Source organism: Rhinatrema bivittatum, chromosome 2, assembly GCF_901001135.1.
Source record: "Rhinatrema bivittatum chromosome 2, aRhiBiv1.1, whole genome shotgun sequence".
NCBI classification, from domain to species: Eukaryota; Metazoa; Chordata; class Amphibia; order Gymnophiona; family Rhinatrematidae; genus Rhinatrema; species Rhinatrema bivittatum.
Genome location: NC_042616.1, coordinates 451,689,320 through 451,707,709, shown reverse-complemented (window position 1 = coordinate 451,707,709; position 18,390 = coordinate 451,689,320). Strand labels below are relative to the sequence as shown.

Sequence of the window (18,390 nt, the reverse complement as noted above, 5' to 3'; positions counted from 1 at the left end):
CTCGCAGACACACACACAGTCTTCTCCTCTCGCAGACACACAGGTGTTCACACCCTCACTCTTAACTGGGCCTCTCTTCTGTTTCCTTAAGTCTGTGGAGGCAGAGGGGTATCCATGGCCGCTCCTATGTTGCCAGCAGGTAGGGATGAGGAGGCCCCACGACATTTTTCAGTCTTCAGCCGCAGACAGAATAGATGCACCGGTGGGCTATGGGCCTCTTTCCATCTTCAGCCACCGGCAGCCTATGAGCCTCTTTCAATCTTCAGCTGCTGACAGGATTGATGCATCGATGGCCCTGCTGCCTCCTTCAGTCTTCTCTGGCTGGGGTGCAGCGGTGGCCTGTGAGGCCTCTTCTTTCACAGCACAGGCCTTCTTCTCAGGAGGATAAGGGGGAGAGAAAAGGTAGCAGATACAGTTCACTTTCTGCAGACCCCCCGTTATGGTCTGGCAGACCCTTAGGGGTCCACGGACCAGAGGTTGGGAAGCACTGGTCTAGAGAACGTAACCAAAGGTTGGCAGGATAGAAGGTTCCTAGGGATTCCAAATGTGCTTGTCTTACCTTGAGTGCATGCATGCGAGCTAGTGTGCGTGCTTGCGCATGCTAGGCCAAGTTTGTGAGAACCTGTGTGTGCGCCTATGCCTGTCAGTTCCTGTGTGTGGGAGAGAGAGAGAGAGAGAGAGAAACAAAGCTTTGCAGACAGGGCATATTAGCCAACATTCCCTGGCATTGCTCAGGTTGTCTGGTCATCAACCACCTGTGTGCATGCACCTATGCCTGAGGGTGTGGATTCATGTGACTGTGTGTCTCTGTCTGCATGTGCATGCATGTGCCCGTGTTCCGGTGTGTTTGCAACAATGCTTTGCAGACTGTGTATATTGTCTTTGCATACTGCACTTTTCACTGTTCGAGGCACCATCTGGTAGCAACAGACAGACATGACCAACAAAGTAAATACAACCATATAACCCAGAATGGTTTATCTTCTCCATCCCCATAGTTTCTAAACCTGCTCACTTTGGCTGATTTGTGCTTCTTGTTCCCTGCAAATCCTTCATCCTCTGAGTCAGATGCTTGACGAAACTGCAGAGTTCCTGTGTTGATGTAAAACCCTCCATATTTTGTTGTGAGGGAGGCAGGAACCAATTCATCATACTAGAAGAGGAAGAGAAAGAAGAATTCAGTCAAAGCAGTTAAAGACCAAATCATGACAAATTAGATGTCACCAAATATTTGCTGAACTACATATTCAAAACATCTAAAATCAGTCCAATAAAACCACATCTAGAATTTCCAAAAATGAACTGCCTAACTTGTCTAAAAGCAGCAGTCCATGCCATCTGGTGAGTTTTTTCAAATTAATATTCGGAATTACCTAACTATAGATTTGTTTAAAAATAAACTCTAATTCTAAATCTAAGAAATAAGAAAAAATGTGAAAACTTCAATATATATATGCCTTTAATATGTTCCAGGATATTAAAGTGAATAAAAATAGCAACTAGAGTGAATAAATATAAGATAGACAATTTTCTGATTTACTATTCTATATATAGTCAGACAGGCTAATTCAATGGCATTATACACATCTATTACTTATGTCTGAAAATATTTCCAGCAAATATGGAATGTTGATTTCAAGTCAACTTGAAAAGTATTTACTGATCAAAATCACAAGGAAGAGGGCAATACCTGACCTGGTTCTTAAAGGGATAGTACTAATGTCATACTAGATGGCCATCTCAACTCCAGATGGGTCAGTTTATCAAGAAGGGGTAGGTGTGGGGTGAAGTACCTTACAGTCAGGTGGCAGAATCTTAAGCTAAAGTAGAACAGTGGGCTAACTTTAAAAAATATGCCATTTTAAGGACAAACTTATGCAAGGAAAATGAAACACTGGAAAGCATACAGAGAAATTGCTCCTTTAATGCTTTCCAACAGATCTGTAGAAAGGGTGTGTGAGTGGATTGCGGTGGTAACGTGTTTGGAGGATTTGGTAGACATGGAGTGGAGTTGTGTGGGGGAGATGTGTGTACATGGATTGGCAGGATGTTCTAGTTGTGGGTATGGTCGGTATGAGCGCATGGATTGTGAGTATTGGAGAGGTGCAAGTGTAGGAATGTGAGAGATGTGAATTTGTGGGTGGAGCTGTGTCTGGTAGGAGGAAAGATGGGTGAAGTTACATAGTAGAGTGTGTGGTGTGCACATGGGGGTCAGGTGAAGGGATATATATAGCAAGTTGCTGAGAGGGTGGATGTAGAAGTGCAGGCTATGTGTTTGAATGTCGCCTGTCACCTCTGTTGCCGTTTTCATCCTTTTCAGTTCGCATTATTGTGGCGTCGTCAGGTTTTTGTTGATGCCCTCAGTGCCCGAGGACTATGTCGATTACGCAGCAAAACGATGTGTGAATCCCTCTGTCTGCGGGCATCGCACGACATTCGGGGGGGCGGGGGGTGCCGCTTGTGCGACCAAATGACCCCGAAGGGATGTCACACTCGTCTCGACAAGATGGAGAAGCTCTTTGGAGTGGGAACGACAGCCATCGACATCGGTGGCATCAATGCTGAAGGGCCATAGAGCCACACAGACACTGAGCCATCAAAATCAGCAGGGCCATCTGCTCCATTAATGCCGCCAGCAGAAAGGGGTGCCAGGGACTGGCCCCTGTAGGTCTCTTCTAAGTCAAGATCAAAGAAACAAGGGAACAGCTAGTTTCTAATTCAAAGAGTACACAAAAACTAGCCGTAAGAACCGTCTACAGTTATGTAAGATTAATCTGTTAAAAGTACCTTTATTTAAATTATGGTACGCAAATATTCATGAAAATGTTAATTTTAATCTCTATCTTTTTTAAACCTTTTTCATTTTTTATCAAGAGACACAGATCTCAGATCTGGCGAAAAAGAGGAGTTTGTGTATTCTCTTATTATCTAGCCAGTAGGATCAATCACCGGTCTGTAATGTCTCAATCTTTTTTTAATTAAAATATTCTTAAATGTTTGCTTTCTTCAAGTTTAACTGCAATTTCTTTTCGTACAATTTAGATCAATTGTTCTGACCAATGTCATGAACTTAGATTTTTTGCTGCAGTTTAAACAAGTGCAGGTATAAATCTTGTCAAAGCTGTGGTCACGGTTTAAATGTCCTGCTGTAGATGTAAATCTTGCTACAACCGCGGTCGCGGTTTAAATGTCAGAGTGAATGTAAACATTACTTGAAATTGAAAAGCTTATACGATAACATGAAGACATCATGAGCCCATTATAAGCTGTACAATAAAGTCACAAGATAAGTGCTTTCTTATAAAGCTCATCACGCAAGATCAGGGCAGGCTGCGGAATCCCAACCTCCAGGCCCTGTCGTTCACGGGCTGGATACTGAGAGGCCGATTCTGCAGCTGCTTGATGTTTCCGAAGATGTGTCTCAGGTCCTACTGGCTTCTAGAAAGCCTTTCACTAGAAAGTCCGAGGCACTGAAGTAGAGGTTTTTCCATGTGGTGTGAGCAAAAGGCCCTGTTCCTTTCTCCTGCCCCACACAAAAACTGCTTGAGTACCTTCTGCACCTTTCATACCACCATGGTGTAGATGGTATGCCTATCTCTATACAGCCTATAGTTCATGCAGGCCTGCTTCTGTGGAACCCCCCCCCCCCCGCCACCTAGGCCTCCCGTGGTGTCTTGGGACTCAACATGGAACTAGCTCAGCTGAAGAAAGCTCCTTTTGAGCCGCTGCACACCTGTGACCTAAAGTACCTGAACTGGAAGATCATATTTTTGGTAGCTGTCACTTCAGCACGCAGGGTCAGCGAGCTCCAGGCCTTAGTGACTTATCCACCTTATACCAAGTTTTATCATGACAGGGTGGTCTTGCGTATGCACCTTAAATTCCTATCTAAGGTGGTGACAGATTTCCATCTTAACTAGTCAATCATCCTGCCAACATTCTTTTCCAGGCCCCAATCGCACCAAGGCGAATAAGCACTGCATAGTTTGGATTGCATCCGAGCCTTAGCCTTCTATCTGGAGCAGACAGAAAGCAAAATTGCTTACCTTGTAATAGGTGTTATCCCAGGACAGCAGGATGTAGTCCTCACATATGGGTGACGTCATTCACGGAGCCCTTAAGCGGGAAAAACTTCTGGCAAGTTTCTAGAAGCTTTTGGTTTGGCTGCCTGAGGCTACTGAGCATGCCCGGCATGCCATGATATTCCCTGCCACAGGGGTCTCACTCCAGTCTTGTATGTAGCAATAAGCGTTAGCAAAATAAAATAATAAAGTCTGATGCCCAACTCCGCGGGGTGGCGGGTGGGTTCCGTGAGGACTACATCCTGCTGTCCTGGGATAACACCTATTACAAGGTAAGCAATTTTGCTTTATCCCAGGACAAGCAGGATGCTAGTCCTCACATATGGGTGATTAGCAAGCTAAAGGCTGAGTCATTGTCCATGCAGGTATCCGGAATGGTTTGTTGAAGAATGAGTCAGCCGAAGAATACAGCAGGATGGATGTAGAAGGAGTTGGGTTTAAACTGTGACGAGAGGTTGTGTGGATATAGGTGCATCTCCTATCTTGTTATGATAAGCGGAGATTGCGCTCAGATGTACCCTTATCGATGATGTCTGAAGACCAGAGTCTGAAAGATGGTACAAATAGTCCAAAAGAGAAGTAGTGGGGCAAGTGAAAGGATCAATATGGTTCTGCTTGCACCAGAAAGTGAACCGTTTCCACTTGTAAGAATAATTGCGTCGTGTGGAAGGTTTGCGGGAAGCTATAAGTACCTGAGAAACATTAGTTGAAAGATTAAGGGATTGTAGGATTAAGCTTTCAACATCCATGCTGTCAGGGATAGGGATTGAAGGTTGGGATGGCGCAACCGACCCTGATCCTGAGTGATGAGATTGGGAGCTACTCCCATGCGAATTGGATCCCTGACTGACAGGTCTAGCAGTGTGGGAAACCATACTTGTCGAGGCCAATACGGGGCTATGAGTATCATGGTCCCCTTGTCCTGTTGAAGCTTCACCAGTGTCTTGGTGATAAGCGGTATTGGAGGATATGCATATAGTAGGCCTGAGTTCCAAGGGCGAGTAAAGGCGTCCTTGGCTGGGTGGTTCTTCTGTTTGTGCAGAGAACAGAAGTCGTGAACCTTGTGGTTCAGATGCGACGCGAAGAGATCTGTTGATGGTTGTCCCCACCGTTGGAAGATCTTGGTCGCAATGGAGGGATTCAGAGACCACTCGTGTGGCTGGAACTGGCGACTGAGTCGGTCTGCTAGAACGTTGTGAATCCCTGCTAGATAAGTGGCCTGCAGGAACATTGAGTGGTCTAGGGCCCAGTCCCAAATTTGTGCTGCTTCCTGACAGAGGAGATACGAACCCGTACCTCCCTGTTTGTTGATGTACCACATGGCTACTGTATTGTCTGTTTGGATTAGCACAGTCTTGTGTGAAAGGTAGTCCTTGAACGCATGCAGCGCATAACGTATAGCTCGAAGTTCTAGAAAATTGATTTGATATGTGGCTTCGAGTTTTGTCCAAGTCCCTTGAGTTTGAAGAGTGTGTAGATGAGCTCCCCATCCCAAGGTGGACGCATCTGTAGTTAATGTTATCTGAGGGATCGGTTTTTGGAAGGGTAGGCCCTTGCGTAAATTGTCCTTGATTGTCCACCATTGTAGCGAGGCTCGAAGTTGGTGGGTTACCTTGACTTGATAATATAGCGGTTGAATGGCTTGGATCCATTGCGATCGTAGAGTCCATTGGGTGAGTCTCATGGCAAGTCGTGCCATAGGAGTGACGTGAACCGTGGAAGCCATGTGGCCTAGCAGGATTAGAAACTGATGAGCTGTCACTTGTGGTTGAATTGATATATAGTACGCCAGCTGGGACAGCGTGTGTGCACGGTCCTTTGGAAGAAAAGCGTGTGCTAGGTTTGTGTTTAATTCTGCACCTATATATGAGATGGGTGCAGGTGGGATTTTTGATAATTGATGAGGAATCCCAACTTGTGTAGTAACTGTATTGTGCAATGAAGAGAAGTTACTGCTCCTTGCTGTGACTGACTTTTTATGAGCCAATCGTCGAGATAAGGGAACACATGAACACCTTGTTTGTGCAAATGTCCCGCCACCACAGCTAGGCATTTGGTGAATACTCGTGGAGCTGAGGCTAGGCCGAACGGCAAGACTCTGTATTGGAAACGGTGATTTCCCACCTTGAATCTGAGGTATTTGCGATGAGGTGGGAAGATTGGAACGTGAGTGTATGCGTCTTGAAGATCCAGAGAACAAAGCCAATCTCCTTGTTGTATGAGTGGAAGCATGGTTCCTAATGATACCTAATGATACCATCCTGAATTTTTCTTTTCTGAGAAATTTGTTGAGATTTCTGAGATCTAGAATGGGACGTAGGCCTCCGGTTTTCTTTGGAATGAGGAAATACCGGGAATAGAATCCTCTTCCCTTCTGATTGTGTGGTACATGTTCCACAGCTCTTGCTGTCAGAAGAGCAGATAATTCTTCTTGTAATTGAGGATTGTTGTCTAGATAGGAGTTTATTGGTGGTAACTCCTGAGGGGGAGATGTGAAGTCTAGTTGGTAACCTTGACGAACTATTGATAAGACCCACTGATTTATTTATTTATTTAATTTTATATACCGGCAACCGTTTGCACATCGTGCCGGTTTACAGATAACTTACAAACAAAGATATGTAGGCAGAGCCTTTACAAGGAACAGTGTTTAAAACATAGCTCAGAAACAGAGCATAACTAGCAAACTTGTGGAAAGAGGGGTAGGGGTGGTCGAGACAGGGGAGGGGGCGGGGGGGGGGAGGGTGGGTGGGTGAAAAACAGGTACAAAAGGAGTAATATGTACAGGTACAAAAGGAGTAATATGTACAGGGGTCGAGAGATTATTGACGTATACATAGGTTATATTATTGACATCTATATACATTGGCAAATTGACATAGGTTATATTCTTGAAATATACATAGGTTATATACAAAACTGTATAGGCATGTAGAAAATAAGAGATTCAGGTGAGAAAATGGGAACGGTAGAGCTGTGTGTCATATATTATGTGCTAGAAGTTAGGAGTGGGGTTTGTAAGTCATTAGAGGGTGTGGGGGTAGGTCCAGAGGAGGGGGTGTTAGTACGGGGAGGTGGTAGGGTTAAGGTGTTAGTAGGTAAAGTTAAGGTGTTAGTAGGTAAAGAAGACGATTGGGGGTAAGCTTGGAGGAAGAGCCAGGTTTTGAGTTTCTTTTTGAAGGTGGGTGTGGAGGTTTCAATGCGTAGGTCAAGAGGCATGGAGTTCCAGAGGGGAGGGCCTGCGAGGGAGAGGGCTCTGTTCGTGGTGGAGATGAGTCTGGAGGATTTTGTGGAGGGAGGGATAAGGGTTCCACGGAGGGAGGAGCGGGTGGGTCTTGTGGAGGTACGAAGGGTGGGTTTAGCCAGTTGTAGTGTTCATTAATTATACTTTTGTGGATGAGGGTGAGGGTTTTGTATAGAATTCGTGAGTGGATAGGAAGCCAGTGGAGGTTACAGAGGGTGGGAGTGATATGGTCTTTCTTTTTGGCATTGGTGAGGATGCGTGCGGTAGCATTTTGAAGGAGTTGTAGAGGTTTGATGTAGGTAGCAGGGAGTCCCAGTAGGAGTGCGTTACAGTAATCAATTTTTGAGAAGATTATAGATTGGAGTACTGTACGAAAGTCCGAGAAGTAGAGGAGGGGTTTGAGTTTTTTGAGGGTTTGTAATTTAAAGTAGCAGCTGCTAAGGATGGATTTGATAAATGGTTTGAAGGTAAGTTGGTTGTCAAGTATGACACCTAGATTTCTTGTATCAGAGAGAAAGTTAGAGGGTTGGAGGGTGGAGGGGGAGGGTGTGGAGGCATGTCTAGAGGAGATGAGGAGGAGTTCAGTTTTTTGCGGGTTGAGTGCTAGGTGCATGTCTGTGAGGAGTTGGTTTATGGAGGCGAGAATAGTGTTCCATTTTTGGAGAGCAGTGGAAGCAGAATTAGTAAAAGGAATGAGGATCTGCACATCATCTGCGTAGATGAAGTGTGTAATCCCAAGGTTGGAGAGGAGGTAAGTAAGGGGGAGCATGTAGATGTTAAACAATGTGGAAGAGAGGGAGGATCCTTGGGGGACGCCACAGTTGAGATTAATAGGGGGGGAGGTGAAGTTGTCGGTGAGGACTGTGTAGGTACGGTTTTGGAGGAAGGATTTTACCCAGGAGAGAGCAGTACCTGATATTCCTATACCAATGAGTATGTTGATGAGGATGTTGTGATCTACAGTGTCAAAGGCAGCGGAGATATCAAGCATAGCAAGGAGATAGGAGTTGCCAGCGTCCATTCCTTTGATGATGGTGTCGGTAAGGGAGAGGAGTAGGGATTCAGTGCTGAGGAGCTTACGGAAGCCATATTGTGATGGTGGGAGTATATTGGATTGTTCGAGGTAGTCGGAGAGACGGGAGTTTACTAGTTTTTCAATGATTTTGGAGAGGAAGGGGAGGTTGGAGATGGGACGGAGGTTGGAAAGGTTGGAGGGGTCAAGGGAGGGTTTTTTTAAGATGGGTTTGACCACGGCTTGTTTCAGGGAGGTAGGTACTAGGCCGTGTTCCAGGGAGCAGTTAACGATTTTGGAGAGTGAGGTGGCTATGGTTTTGGGGATAGAGAGGAGTAGTTTAGTGGGGATAGTTTCTGAGGGGTGGGAGGTGGGTCTCATTTTTTTTAAGATGTTTTCTATTTCAAGAGATGAGGAGGGTTCAAAAGAGGAGAGGATGGTGGGTGTAAGAGGGGTGGGAGGGGTAATGTAGCTGGTGAGGGGGGAGTTTTTGGTGTTGGGGGTAAATTTAGCAGTAATGTTGGAAATTTTGTCCTTAAAGAACATGGCAATTTCATTGCACCGGGTTTGTGTGGAGGGGACTTGGGTTGCAGACACGTTGGGTTTGGTGAGATTTGAAACTAGAGTGAATAAAGCTTTAGGGTTGAATTGGAGGTGGTGAATTTTCTTGGCATAGTATTCTTTTTTTGTTGTTTGAATGGCGTTTCTATAAGCATGCATGAGTTGGTAATAGATAGTTTTTGTGGCGGTAGTGGGAAAGTTGCGCCAGTGTCTTTCTGCTGCTCTAAGCTGGATTTTTTGGGTTTTGAGTGTCTGGGTGTACCAGGGTTTTTTGGATGATTTGGTTTGTGTGATTGTTTTGTGGATGATTGGGCAAAGATTGTTGGCGATTTTCTGTGTTGTTTCTGTCCAGGAGGATATAGCCCGGTCTGCTGTCTCCAGGTCAAGGTGATTTGGGATGTTGGAGCAGGCGGAAGTAAGGGTATCAATAGAGCAGGTTTTACGATATTGGAAAGATTTAGGCTGGGAGGGAGAGGAGGTCGGTGAGGTTTGTAGAGAGAGGGTAGTGTTAATGATGGAGTGGTCGGACCATGGGACGGGGAGGCATGTGGGGGGGCGGATGACATTGATGAGTGCATTGGTGAAAATGAGGTCAAGGGTATGACCTGCTTTGTGGGTAGGGGAGTGGATAATTTGGGTAAGGCCCATGGCGTCTAACGATGAAATGAAAGCTTCGCATGATGGGGATTGTGGGGAGGAATCAACATGCAGGTTAAAGTCGCCAAGGAGAATCGTGGGGATGTCGGGAGAGAGGGAGACGGTGAGGAGTTCAATGAGGGGGGAGGGGTCTTTTTCTAGTAGCCCAGGGGGGGTGTATATAAGGCAAATTTGTAGTGATTGCGACTTGAAAAGGCCTACTTCATATTGGTTGGGAATATTGCAGGTATGTGAGGTGAGCTTGAGTTCTTTTTTTTGCTAGGAGGAGTAGGCCCCCTCCTCTTTTCTTTTTTCGTGGGATGGAGAAAATGTCATAGGTTTCCGAGGGTAGTTGGTTGATGAGAGGGGTGTCGCAGGGTTTGAACCAGGTTTCAGTTACTGCAAAGATTTCTGGTTTGGAGTCAGTTAGAATATCATGGAAAAGGTGTGTTTTTTGTTTTAGGGATTGGGCGTTAATGAGTAGCAGAGAAATGAGAGAAATGGTGAGGGCTTGCGAGGTGGGAGATATGGGAATAGAGATCAGCCGCCTTTTTTGAGGGTTATGTTGGTTGTAGGGGGGGAAGGTTAGTTTATGGGGGTGTCTGGGCGGGTGATTGGGGGGATAGCAGTAAGTGTGTGGGGGCATTATTATGTAATGGGCAAGTGGAGGTATATAGGGGTGAAGGACAGGTTGTGAGATGCTGGCACCGTAGTGCGGTTAGACAGATTAAAGCAATGGTAGCAGATCAATGTAGGAGCATGCGCTGTAAGTACAGATGAACAGATTAATGTGGTTTAACAAGCTAGGAATTAGACTGGATTAATGCAATTTGAACAGGTGAAAAGCAACATCACAGTTTAAAACAATCGATTGGGGTAATGCAGTGTAATAAAGTAATTACAGTTAGACATAGTAGGCAGGCATTAGGATGCGTTCGGTTAGGAAAAGCAGGTACTGTAAAATTAAGTTGCCATATAGTTCAGACGGGGACACACTTACGTCTGATAAGCTTGCTGTGAAAGGGCTTTGGTCTGACTTTAGTAAGGGTGTTCACTTGGAACGGATTCTTGTCTCAAGGTGATAAGTGGCGGCTTCTGTCAGGGTGATAAGCGGCGGCTTCTGTCAGGGTTCTGTCAGGGTGATAAGCAGCGGCTTCTGTCAGGGAGTTCTTGGCTGTGGTGAGACTTCTGGGCACAATTTAGGAGGATATGTGGGGTGGTGCTCGAGCTTAGCACGGGGCGACACGAAGGGGCGAAACAAAGGGGCAGGCCCCTTTGTCGCGCTCCTTCGTGCGCGCGACGCCCGGCGCGCGACGCCAGGGAGCGTGTCGATTTTAAAAGCCGGGCCGGTCGCACCTGTGACGTCACCGCCGCGACGTTTTCTGTGGGCGGTTCGGGGCCTGCTGGCCGCGAGGACTCGTGGTTCGGGTCGGGGCCGCTCGGGGCCGATCAGGGTGAGCGGCGGGCTTCAGCACGGCTGGAGGCGGAGGATCGCGGCTCTTCAGGTAGGTCAAACAGTTGGAGGGAAAGGCCGGCGATCGGCGAGGGAGCCCGATCGGGGTGAGCGGAACAGGAGGCCTTACCTGATCTGTTGTAATGTTTTCCCATTGTGTGTAAAATTGGGAAATTCTTCCCCCAACTGGTAACTGTGGATGAAGGTTTGGTAGTTGGCAGTGTTCTCTGGAATGGTTTTCAAAAACCAGAGGTTGAAGTTGTTTGAGGTGGTGGCTGAGGCCGTGCGGCTCGCTGCTGTCGCTGTTGAGGACGCTGTTGGGTTCTCGCAGGCCGTGGTCTGGTGTTCTGTGGATAATATCTCTGTGGCCTGTAGAATGGACGCTTTGTGTCCCTACGGGGCGGCCTTCGTGGAGGATGAGATGATACGTCATGTGACAAAGTGGAGAGCTGTTTCAAAGTTTCAGAGTGATCTCTGAGTTGTGCAACAGCGTCTTGCACTTTTGTGCCGAACAAATTGTCACCCTGACACGGCAAATCTACCAATTTGTCTTGAACCTCTGGGCGCAAGTCCGAAGCCTTTAGCCAGGCCCATCTTCTTGCAGATATTCCAGATGCTGCAGTCCTAGCAGAGGTCTCAAAGGCGTCGTATGCTGCACGAACCTCATGCTTTCCAGCATCAAAGCCCTTTTGGACAATCTGTTGAGCTGCCTCTTGTTGAGATTGAGGCAGTGAGGGTATGAATTCTTCTATCTGCTTCCATAAATTTCTTTGGTGCTGCGTCATGTACAATTGGTAAGCAGCAATTTTGGAATTTAGCATAGCCCCTTGGTAAATCTTCCTGCCAATAAGATCCAGAAACCTGTTATCCTTCCCAGGAGGAATAGAGGCATGGGTTTTGGATCTACGTGACTTCTTCTGTGCAGATTCCACCACTAGGGAGTTGTGAGGAAGCTGAGTCCTTTCAAATCCTGGTGCAGCTTGGACTAAGTAAGTAGAGTCCACTCTTCTGTTAACTCCTGGTGTTGTGCAAGGGTGTTCTCAGATTCTTTGTTGGAGTTGCAGCAACACCTCATGTACTGGGATAGCCAAATTATGTTTTGGGGGATCTACGAACTGTAGAATTTCCAATGTTTGCTGTCTTTCGTCCTTTTCTGCTTGTAGTTGAAAGGGAATAGATTCTGACATCTCTTGGATGAATGCCGAGAAGGATAAATCCTCAGGAGGGGATTGTTTCTTTGCCTGAGGAGGAGTATGGTCCGACAGGAAATCCTCCGAAGAATGTTCAGACTGTGTATCTGACCAGGTATCTGATATGGGCTGGTACTTATGCGAGGTTTGTACCCTAGATGGGGACATCCCAGATGTGCCCTGCAAGGGATCTTGAGGGTCAGGTGAAGTGTCACTTACTTCCCTTTCTCTTTCTGTTTCTGCTTCTTCGTCAGGCCCCACAGGCAAAGATGCCAAGAGATCTTGGTATCGCTTCGTGAGGATTGCATGTAACTTCCTGTCAGAAGAGATGTCAGGGACAGGTCTGGAAGAGTGTTTAGATTTCCCTGGTGCCTTTTTTGAGGAAGAAGTTAGACTATGTACAGGAGCTTCCGTTGAAGCTATTGTATAGTGAGGTGTTACCGTGGAAGCTGCTGGTATGGAGATAGGAATTAATGAAGAAATTGGCCTAGGAATCAATGAGGATACGGAGGTCATCGATGCCATGGATGGCTGCAGCTGAATCGATGATGGGGCTATCGAAAGAGTAGCCCGTGACATATCTGAGCAGTCCGGGAAGTTCTCTTGTCCCGATGGTGTTGATATCGGCATCGTCATCGAGGTCGATGGAAGTATGGTCATAGAAATGGATGTTGGCATCGACATCGGCATCGCCATCGTTCCCGATGGTGTCATCGAATCTGTAGTCGGTATCGACTGGTCCTTCGGCATCGGCCCAATGGCCGGCATCGACTGCAAAGTCGGCATCGACCCGGAGGTCGGCATCGGCGATGACGCCGGTATATTCTCCCTGAAGGCATCCGTGACAATCTGCTTGATTAAAGCCGTTAGGTCGGATACTGATGTCGATGGCAGCGGTTCTGTAACGATGGTCGATGACTTTTTTCGGCGTTTAGGCACCGGTTCCTCTGGCGGTGGAAGTGGAGGAACTGTATGATGTTTGCGGTGCTTATGTGGCGGACGAATGTCAGACGCCGATTTTGTCGACGAAGTGGATGGGGTTGGCGAGGAGGCGTCCCCCGATCCCTCGATGTGGCGTTTGGTTATTAATAACTTCTTTGTAACGCCGGCCGGCGAGGATTTGGAGGAAGTTATCGGTGATGGGGGTGTTTGAATCTGGAAAATTTGGGCCATCTTTTCGTGTCTCAGCTTCCTACCTTTCGCCGTCATCTCTTGGCACTGGGTACAGGCAGCGATGTCATGGTCCTTTCCCAGGCAGCGAACGCACTCGACGTGCGGGTCCGTAATTGACATAGTCCGGTTGCAGGCCGGACATTTTTTGAACCCTGTAGTTCTGTCAGTCGACATCCGTCGATCGATCGGTGACTTTTTCGTGAAGAAAAAATTATGGTGTTTGTCACCAGCCGGTGACAAACCGAATGAGACCCGGTAGGGTGAAAAAACTTGAAATTATTTGTAAGTTGTGAGGAAATCACAGGCTCCTAAAGAAAGCGCGATGCAATCAGCAGCGCGGAAAAAAGAAGACTGGAGTGAGACCCCTGTGGCAGGGAATATCATGGCATGCCGGGCATGCTCAGTAGCCTCAGGCAGCCAAACCAAAAGCTTCTAGAAACTTGCCAGAAGTTTTTCCCTCTTAAGGGCTCCGTGAATGACGTCACCCATATGTGAGGACTAGCATCCTGCTTGTCCTGGGATAAACCCATAGACAGTCCACCCAAATTTTCATTTCTTTTGACAGGAATAGACTCGGATATGCCGCTGCCAAACAGACACTTTCCAATTGGCTAGCAGATTGCATCTCCTTCTAATATGCCCAGGTGGGACTGCATCTTGGAAGTCATATGTCAGGGCTCATTCTATCAGAGCCATGGCAATGTCTGTGGCCCACTTGTCAGCAGTTCCCGTGGAGGAGATCTGCAAAGCTGTGACATGGAGTTCGCTCCACACAATCACATCTCACTACTGTCTGGATAGGGACGGCCAACTGATAGTGGGTTCAGCCAGTCTGTCCTCTGGAATCTCTTTGGGGTGTAGAACCCAAGTCCCCTGCCCACTGTTTGGGTTCAGGCTGCCTCCCCTTCTGTTACTAACAGCACTGTGGTTGTTGTGCCTGTTGGCACCTGGTTGGTGCTTGTTGGTCCCTTTTTGTGTTGGGGAGCAGCCTGTAGTTAGGGATTTACCCATGTGTGAGGACTACCATACCTGCTTGTCCTAGGAGAAATCAGAGTTGCTTACCTTAACAGGTATTCTACTAGGACAGCAGGATGTTAGTCCTCATGAAACTCACCCACCACCCCATGGAGTTGGGTTTCCCCATTTGTTTATTTTTATGGTAATTCTATGTTACGAGACTGAAGAGGAACCCCACAAGGACGTGTAGTATAGGGCATGCTCGGTATGCCTGGTCAAAATTCTAGAAACTTTGACATAAGTTTTCTGTGCCAGGTTCCATCCAATGTCACCCCCCTGATGTGTGAGGACTAACATACTGCTGTCCTAAGAGAACACCTGTTACAGGTAAGCAACTGTTTTTTTTTAGCTTAGGACTCCTTGAAACTACTCAGTGTAAAAGTTTTTTCCCAGCCCAATTGACTGACACAGATGAAAGTAAGCTAGAGAGAAGATCTGTGCCCCGGTACTGTAAATCCTCAGTCTGAATAAGAAATCAATCTTTTGCCAACTCCCAGCAGAGATGGACCAGAAGCTTCACTAGTTATCAAAAAGGGGGACATAAGGGAAGTGAGCTTATTTATCAAAATAATTACAGTCTAATTACTGAACAAATAATTGTATTTTCATATATACATATACACACATATACATACACACATACATATATACATATATACACACACATATACATATATACACACACACATACATATAGATATACAAGATAAAAAAGTAAATACAAAACAAACCAATCCCGTAAGTAAGAAAATATGCACACTACCAGACAACATTAAATCAGAACTTCAAGGATTTAGCATCCATTGCCCTCACACAAAACTATTTTAGTTTCGAGAATAAATTTTTCCAGCAGATCAAGGGCACTGCCATGGGGGCCACTATGGCCTCATTAATGGCTTATTTGTATATTGCAACATATAAGCTACTTGTTCTTCATTAAGATATGCCTTGCTGCGATTCAGGTTTGATTACCTGTAGAAATATATTTCGAATTGGCTACAAATTTGACTAAAGTGGTTTGCAAGCCCCTGAGGCAGCCACTGGAATGTGGCGAAACTCGGCCTGAATCGGGCTTTTTGTTTGCATACGTCTCCTGCCAATAAAGATTTTGAAAAAGACATTCTTTGGCATCTTCTCTCTTACATCTGCTCACGGCTTTTCTAGATTGCCTACCGTGTTGCTTTTTGGGCCCATTGAGTAACCAGGACATAGTTACTGATCGCTGCGTAACCCTTTTACATCGATCAGTGCCTCTAAGCAGGTGTTAACACTGTTCACATACATTAATACTCTAATCTACTGTGACTGTTGCCTGGGTATATTACAATTTATTTTATGGATTAAGATTCTCTGTACCTAGGGATGGGTGGGGGAAGGGAGGGGGGTAGGGGTGTTGCTACATTTCTCATGGTTAATATTTTACATGTGGGGTAAAACAAAAAATGCCTTTGAGGTTGTGTTATATTTGTATTATGTTCTTGGTAAATGTATTACTACTGTTTATACCTCAATAAAAAATGGAACGTGAGTGTAAGCATCTTGTAGATCCAGAGAACAGAGCCAGTCTCTTGTCCGAAGGGGAAGCATGGTACCTAAAGAGACCATCCTGAATTTCTCTTTCCATAGAAATTTGTTGAGATTTCTGAGGTCTAGGATGGGGCGTAGGCCTCCTGTTTTCTTTGGAATGAGGAAATAACGGACGTAGAATCCTCTGCCCTGCTGAGGCCGGGGTACTGGTTCTACAGCTCTGGCTCTCAGAAGGGTGGATAATTCTGCTTGCAAAAGAATGATGTGGTTTTTATTTATCCAAAGAGATTTTGGAGGACAGTCTTTTGGAATTGACAGGAAATTGAGTTGATAACATCGTGATATTATGGAGAGTACCCATTGGTCTGTTATCTGTAACCAATGGTTGTAATAGGAGGAGTCTCGACCTCCTACTGGTACGTTTGGGTTGGGATTGTGGAGATGGTTTCTGTTCTCTGGCGTTGTCTCAAAAACCTCTTTGCGCTGGTGGTTGAGGCCTAGCAGTTCTAGGCTGAGATCTTTGCTGTGGTCGGGAAGATCTACCCTTAGGTGCTGGTGGATAATATCTCCTTGGCCTGTAGTATGGCTTTCTGGTATACTTTCTTGGTTGACGGCGGGATGCTGAAGGAGTCTTGTGGGACAGCAGATAACTGACGCAGTGTTTCTGTATGCTCTTTAAGTTGGGCCACTGCATCCTGAACCTTCGACCCAAAAAGGTTGTTGCCCACGCAGGGTAAGTCCTCCAATTTATCCTGTACCTCAGGCCTGAGGTCAGAGGCTTCTAACCAGGCCCAACGGCGTGCACTAATCCCCGAAGCTGCAACCCTTGAAGATGTTTCGAAGCTGTCGTCTGCAGTACGGACCTCATGTTTTCCAGCTTCTAGTCCTTTATGGACAATTCCCTGAACTGCATCTTGATATTGCTGAGGTAGGGAATCAGTGAGCTGCTGCATTTGTTTCCAGAGATTCCTCTGGTATTGCATCATATAGAGTTGGTAACACACTATCCTGGAGTTAAGCATTGCTCCTTGGTGTTGTCCCTTCCGGCAATGTAGACGGCGGAGATGTCCTGGAGATTCACCTCTGCCCAAGCCATCAGCGGGGCTATCTCTAGGGACACCTGTTGGCTTCTGGTTCCGCCCTGTCGGTTGATGTATGCCACCGTGGTGGCGTTGTCGGACATCACTCTGACTGCTCTGTTCCGCAGTCTGTGAGCAAATCGCAGGCAGGCTAACCGGACTGCCCGTGCCTCTAGGCGGTTGATGTTCCACCCTGACTCTTCTCTGTTCCATCACCGTTGGGCGGTGAGCTCTTCGCAGTGTGCTCCCCATCCGCTCAGGCTGGCATCTGTGGTGATCAGAGTCCACGTGGGGGAGGACATCTTCGACCCCCTGCTCGTGTGGTCGGACTGCAACCACCACCATAGCTGGGTCCGCACTCTGGCTGGTAGAGGTAGATGCATGGAGTAATTCCGGAAGCGTGGGCTCCATCGAGAAAGGAGGGAGCGTTGTAGTGGTCTCGTATATGCCCGCGCCCAGGGTACCACTTCCAGGGTGGATGCCATGAGACCGACAACCTGCAGATAATCCCAAGATATGGGCCGGCTGGCTCCCATCAAGGACCGTAGACGCGTCTGGAGTTTTAACCTTCTCTTGGTGGTGAGGCTGACTGTCTGCCTGGGTGTCGAACTGGACTCCCAGGTATTCCAGTGATTGGGAAGGCTGTAGGCAGCTCTTGTTTAGGTTGACTACCCATCCCAGGCTTTCCAGCAGGGAGATCACTGTTGGTTACCCGATGGCTCTCCTCTCGGGATTTTGCCCTGATCAGCCAATCGTCTAGGTAGGGATGGACAAGGATTCCTTCCCTTCTGAGCGCCGCTGCTACCACTACGATCACCTTGGTGAAGGTCTGCGGCGCCGTGGATAACCCGAAGGGCAAAGCCCGGAATTGGAAGTGTCATCCCAGAACCTTGAAGCATAGGTAGCGCTGATGATCCTGATGGATCGGGTTATGCACGTAGGCTTCCGACAAGTCTAAGGCCGTGAGGAACTCCCCTGGCTGTACTGCGGTCTTGACTGAGTGCAGAGTTTCCATGCGAAACCTCGGGACCCTTAAGTATCGGTTGACTGACTTGAGGTCTAATACGGGTCGGAAAGTGCCCTCTTTCTTGGGTACCATGAAATAAATGGAATAGTGCCCAGAATCCGTTTCCCATGCAGGTACTGGGATTATGGCTTTCAAGGACAGGAGCCTCGCCAGGGTAACCTCTAATGCCGCCTTCTTGTGGATTGGACACGGAGACTCCACAAACCTGTCCGGAGGGGTGTGATGGAAGTCCAGATAATAGCCCTCTCTGATGATGGCGAGGACCCACTGGTCCGACGTAATCTCGACCCATCTGGGGTAGAAGAGGGTTAACCTGCCCCCTATGGCTCCGTCCCCCGGATGGATCGGCTGATTCTCATTGTGAGGCGTGGCCGGGACCTGAACCCGAG

At 47.1% G+C, this 18,390-nt stretch overlaps 1 protein-coding gene across 9 annotated transcripts in view; it reads right to left on the bottom strand.

Moving 5' to 3' along the window:
* The window catches only part of UBN2 (ubinuclein 2), a 586,373-nt gene that overhangs the window by 486,866 nt on the left and 81,117 nt on the right, over positions 1–18,390 (bottom strand). For all 9 annotated transcript variants that reach the window (XR_003854673.1, XR_003854671.1, XR_003854674.1 and 6 more), the window contains exon 4: positions 1,016–1,153. Coding sequence is in view for 5 of the 9 variants with exons in the window: in XM_029590354.1 (XP_029446214.1) it covers positions 1,016–1,153 (138 nt within the window). In the remaining 4 variants the exon portion in view is untranslated. The remainder of the gene's footprint in view (positions 1–1,015; positions 1,154–18,390) is intronic.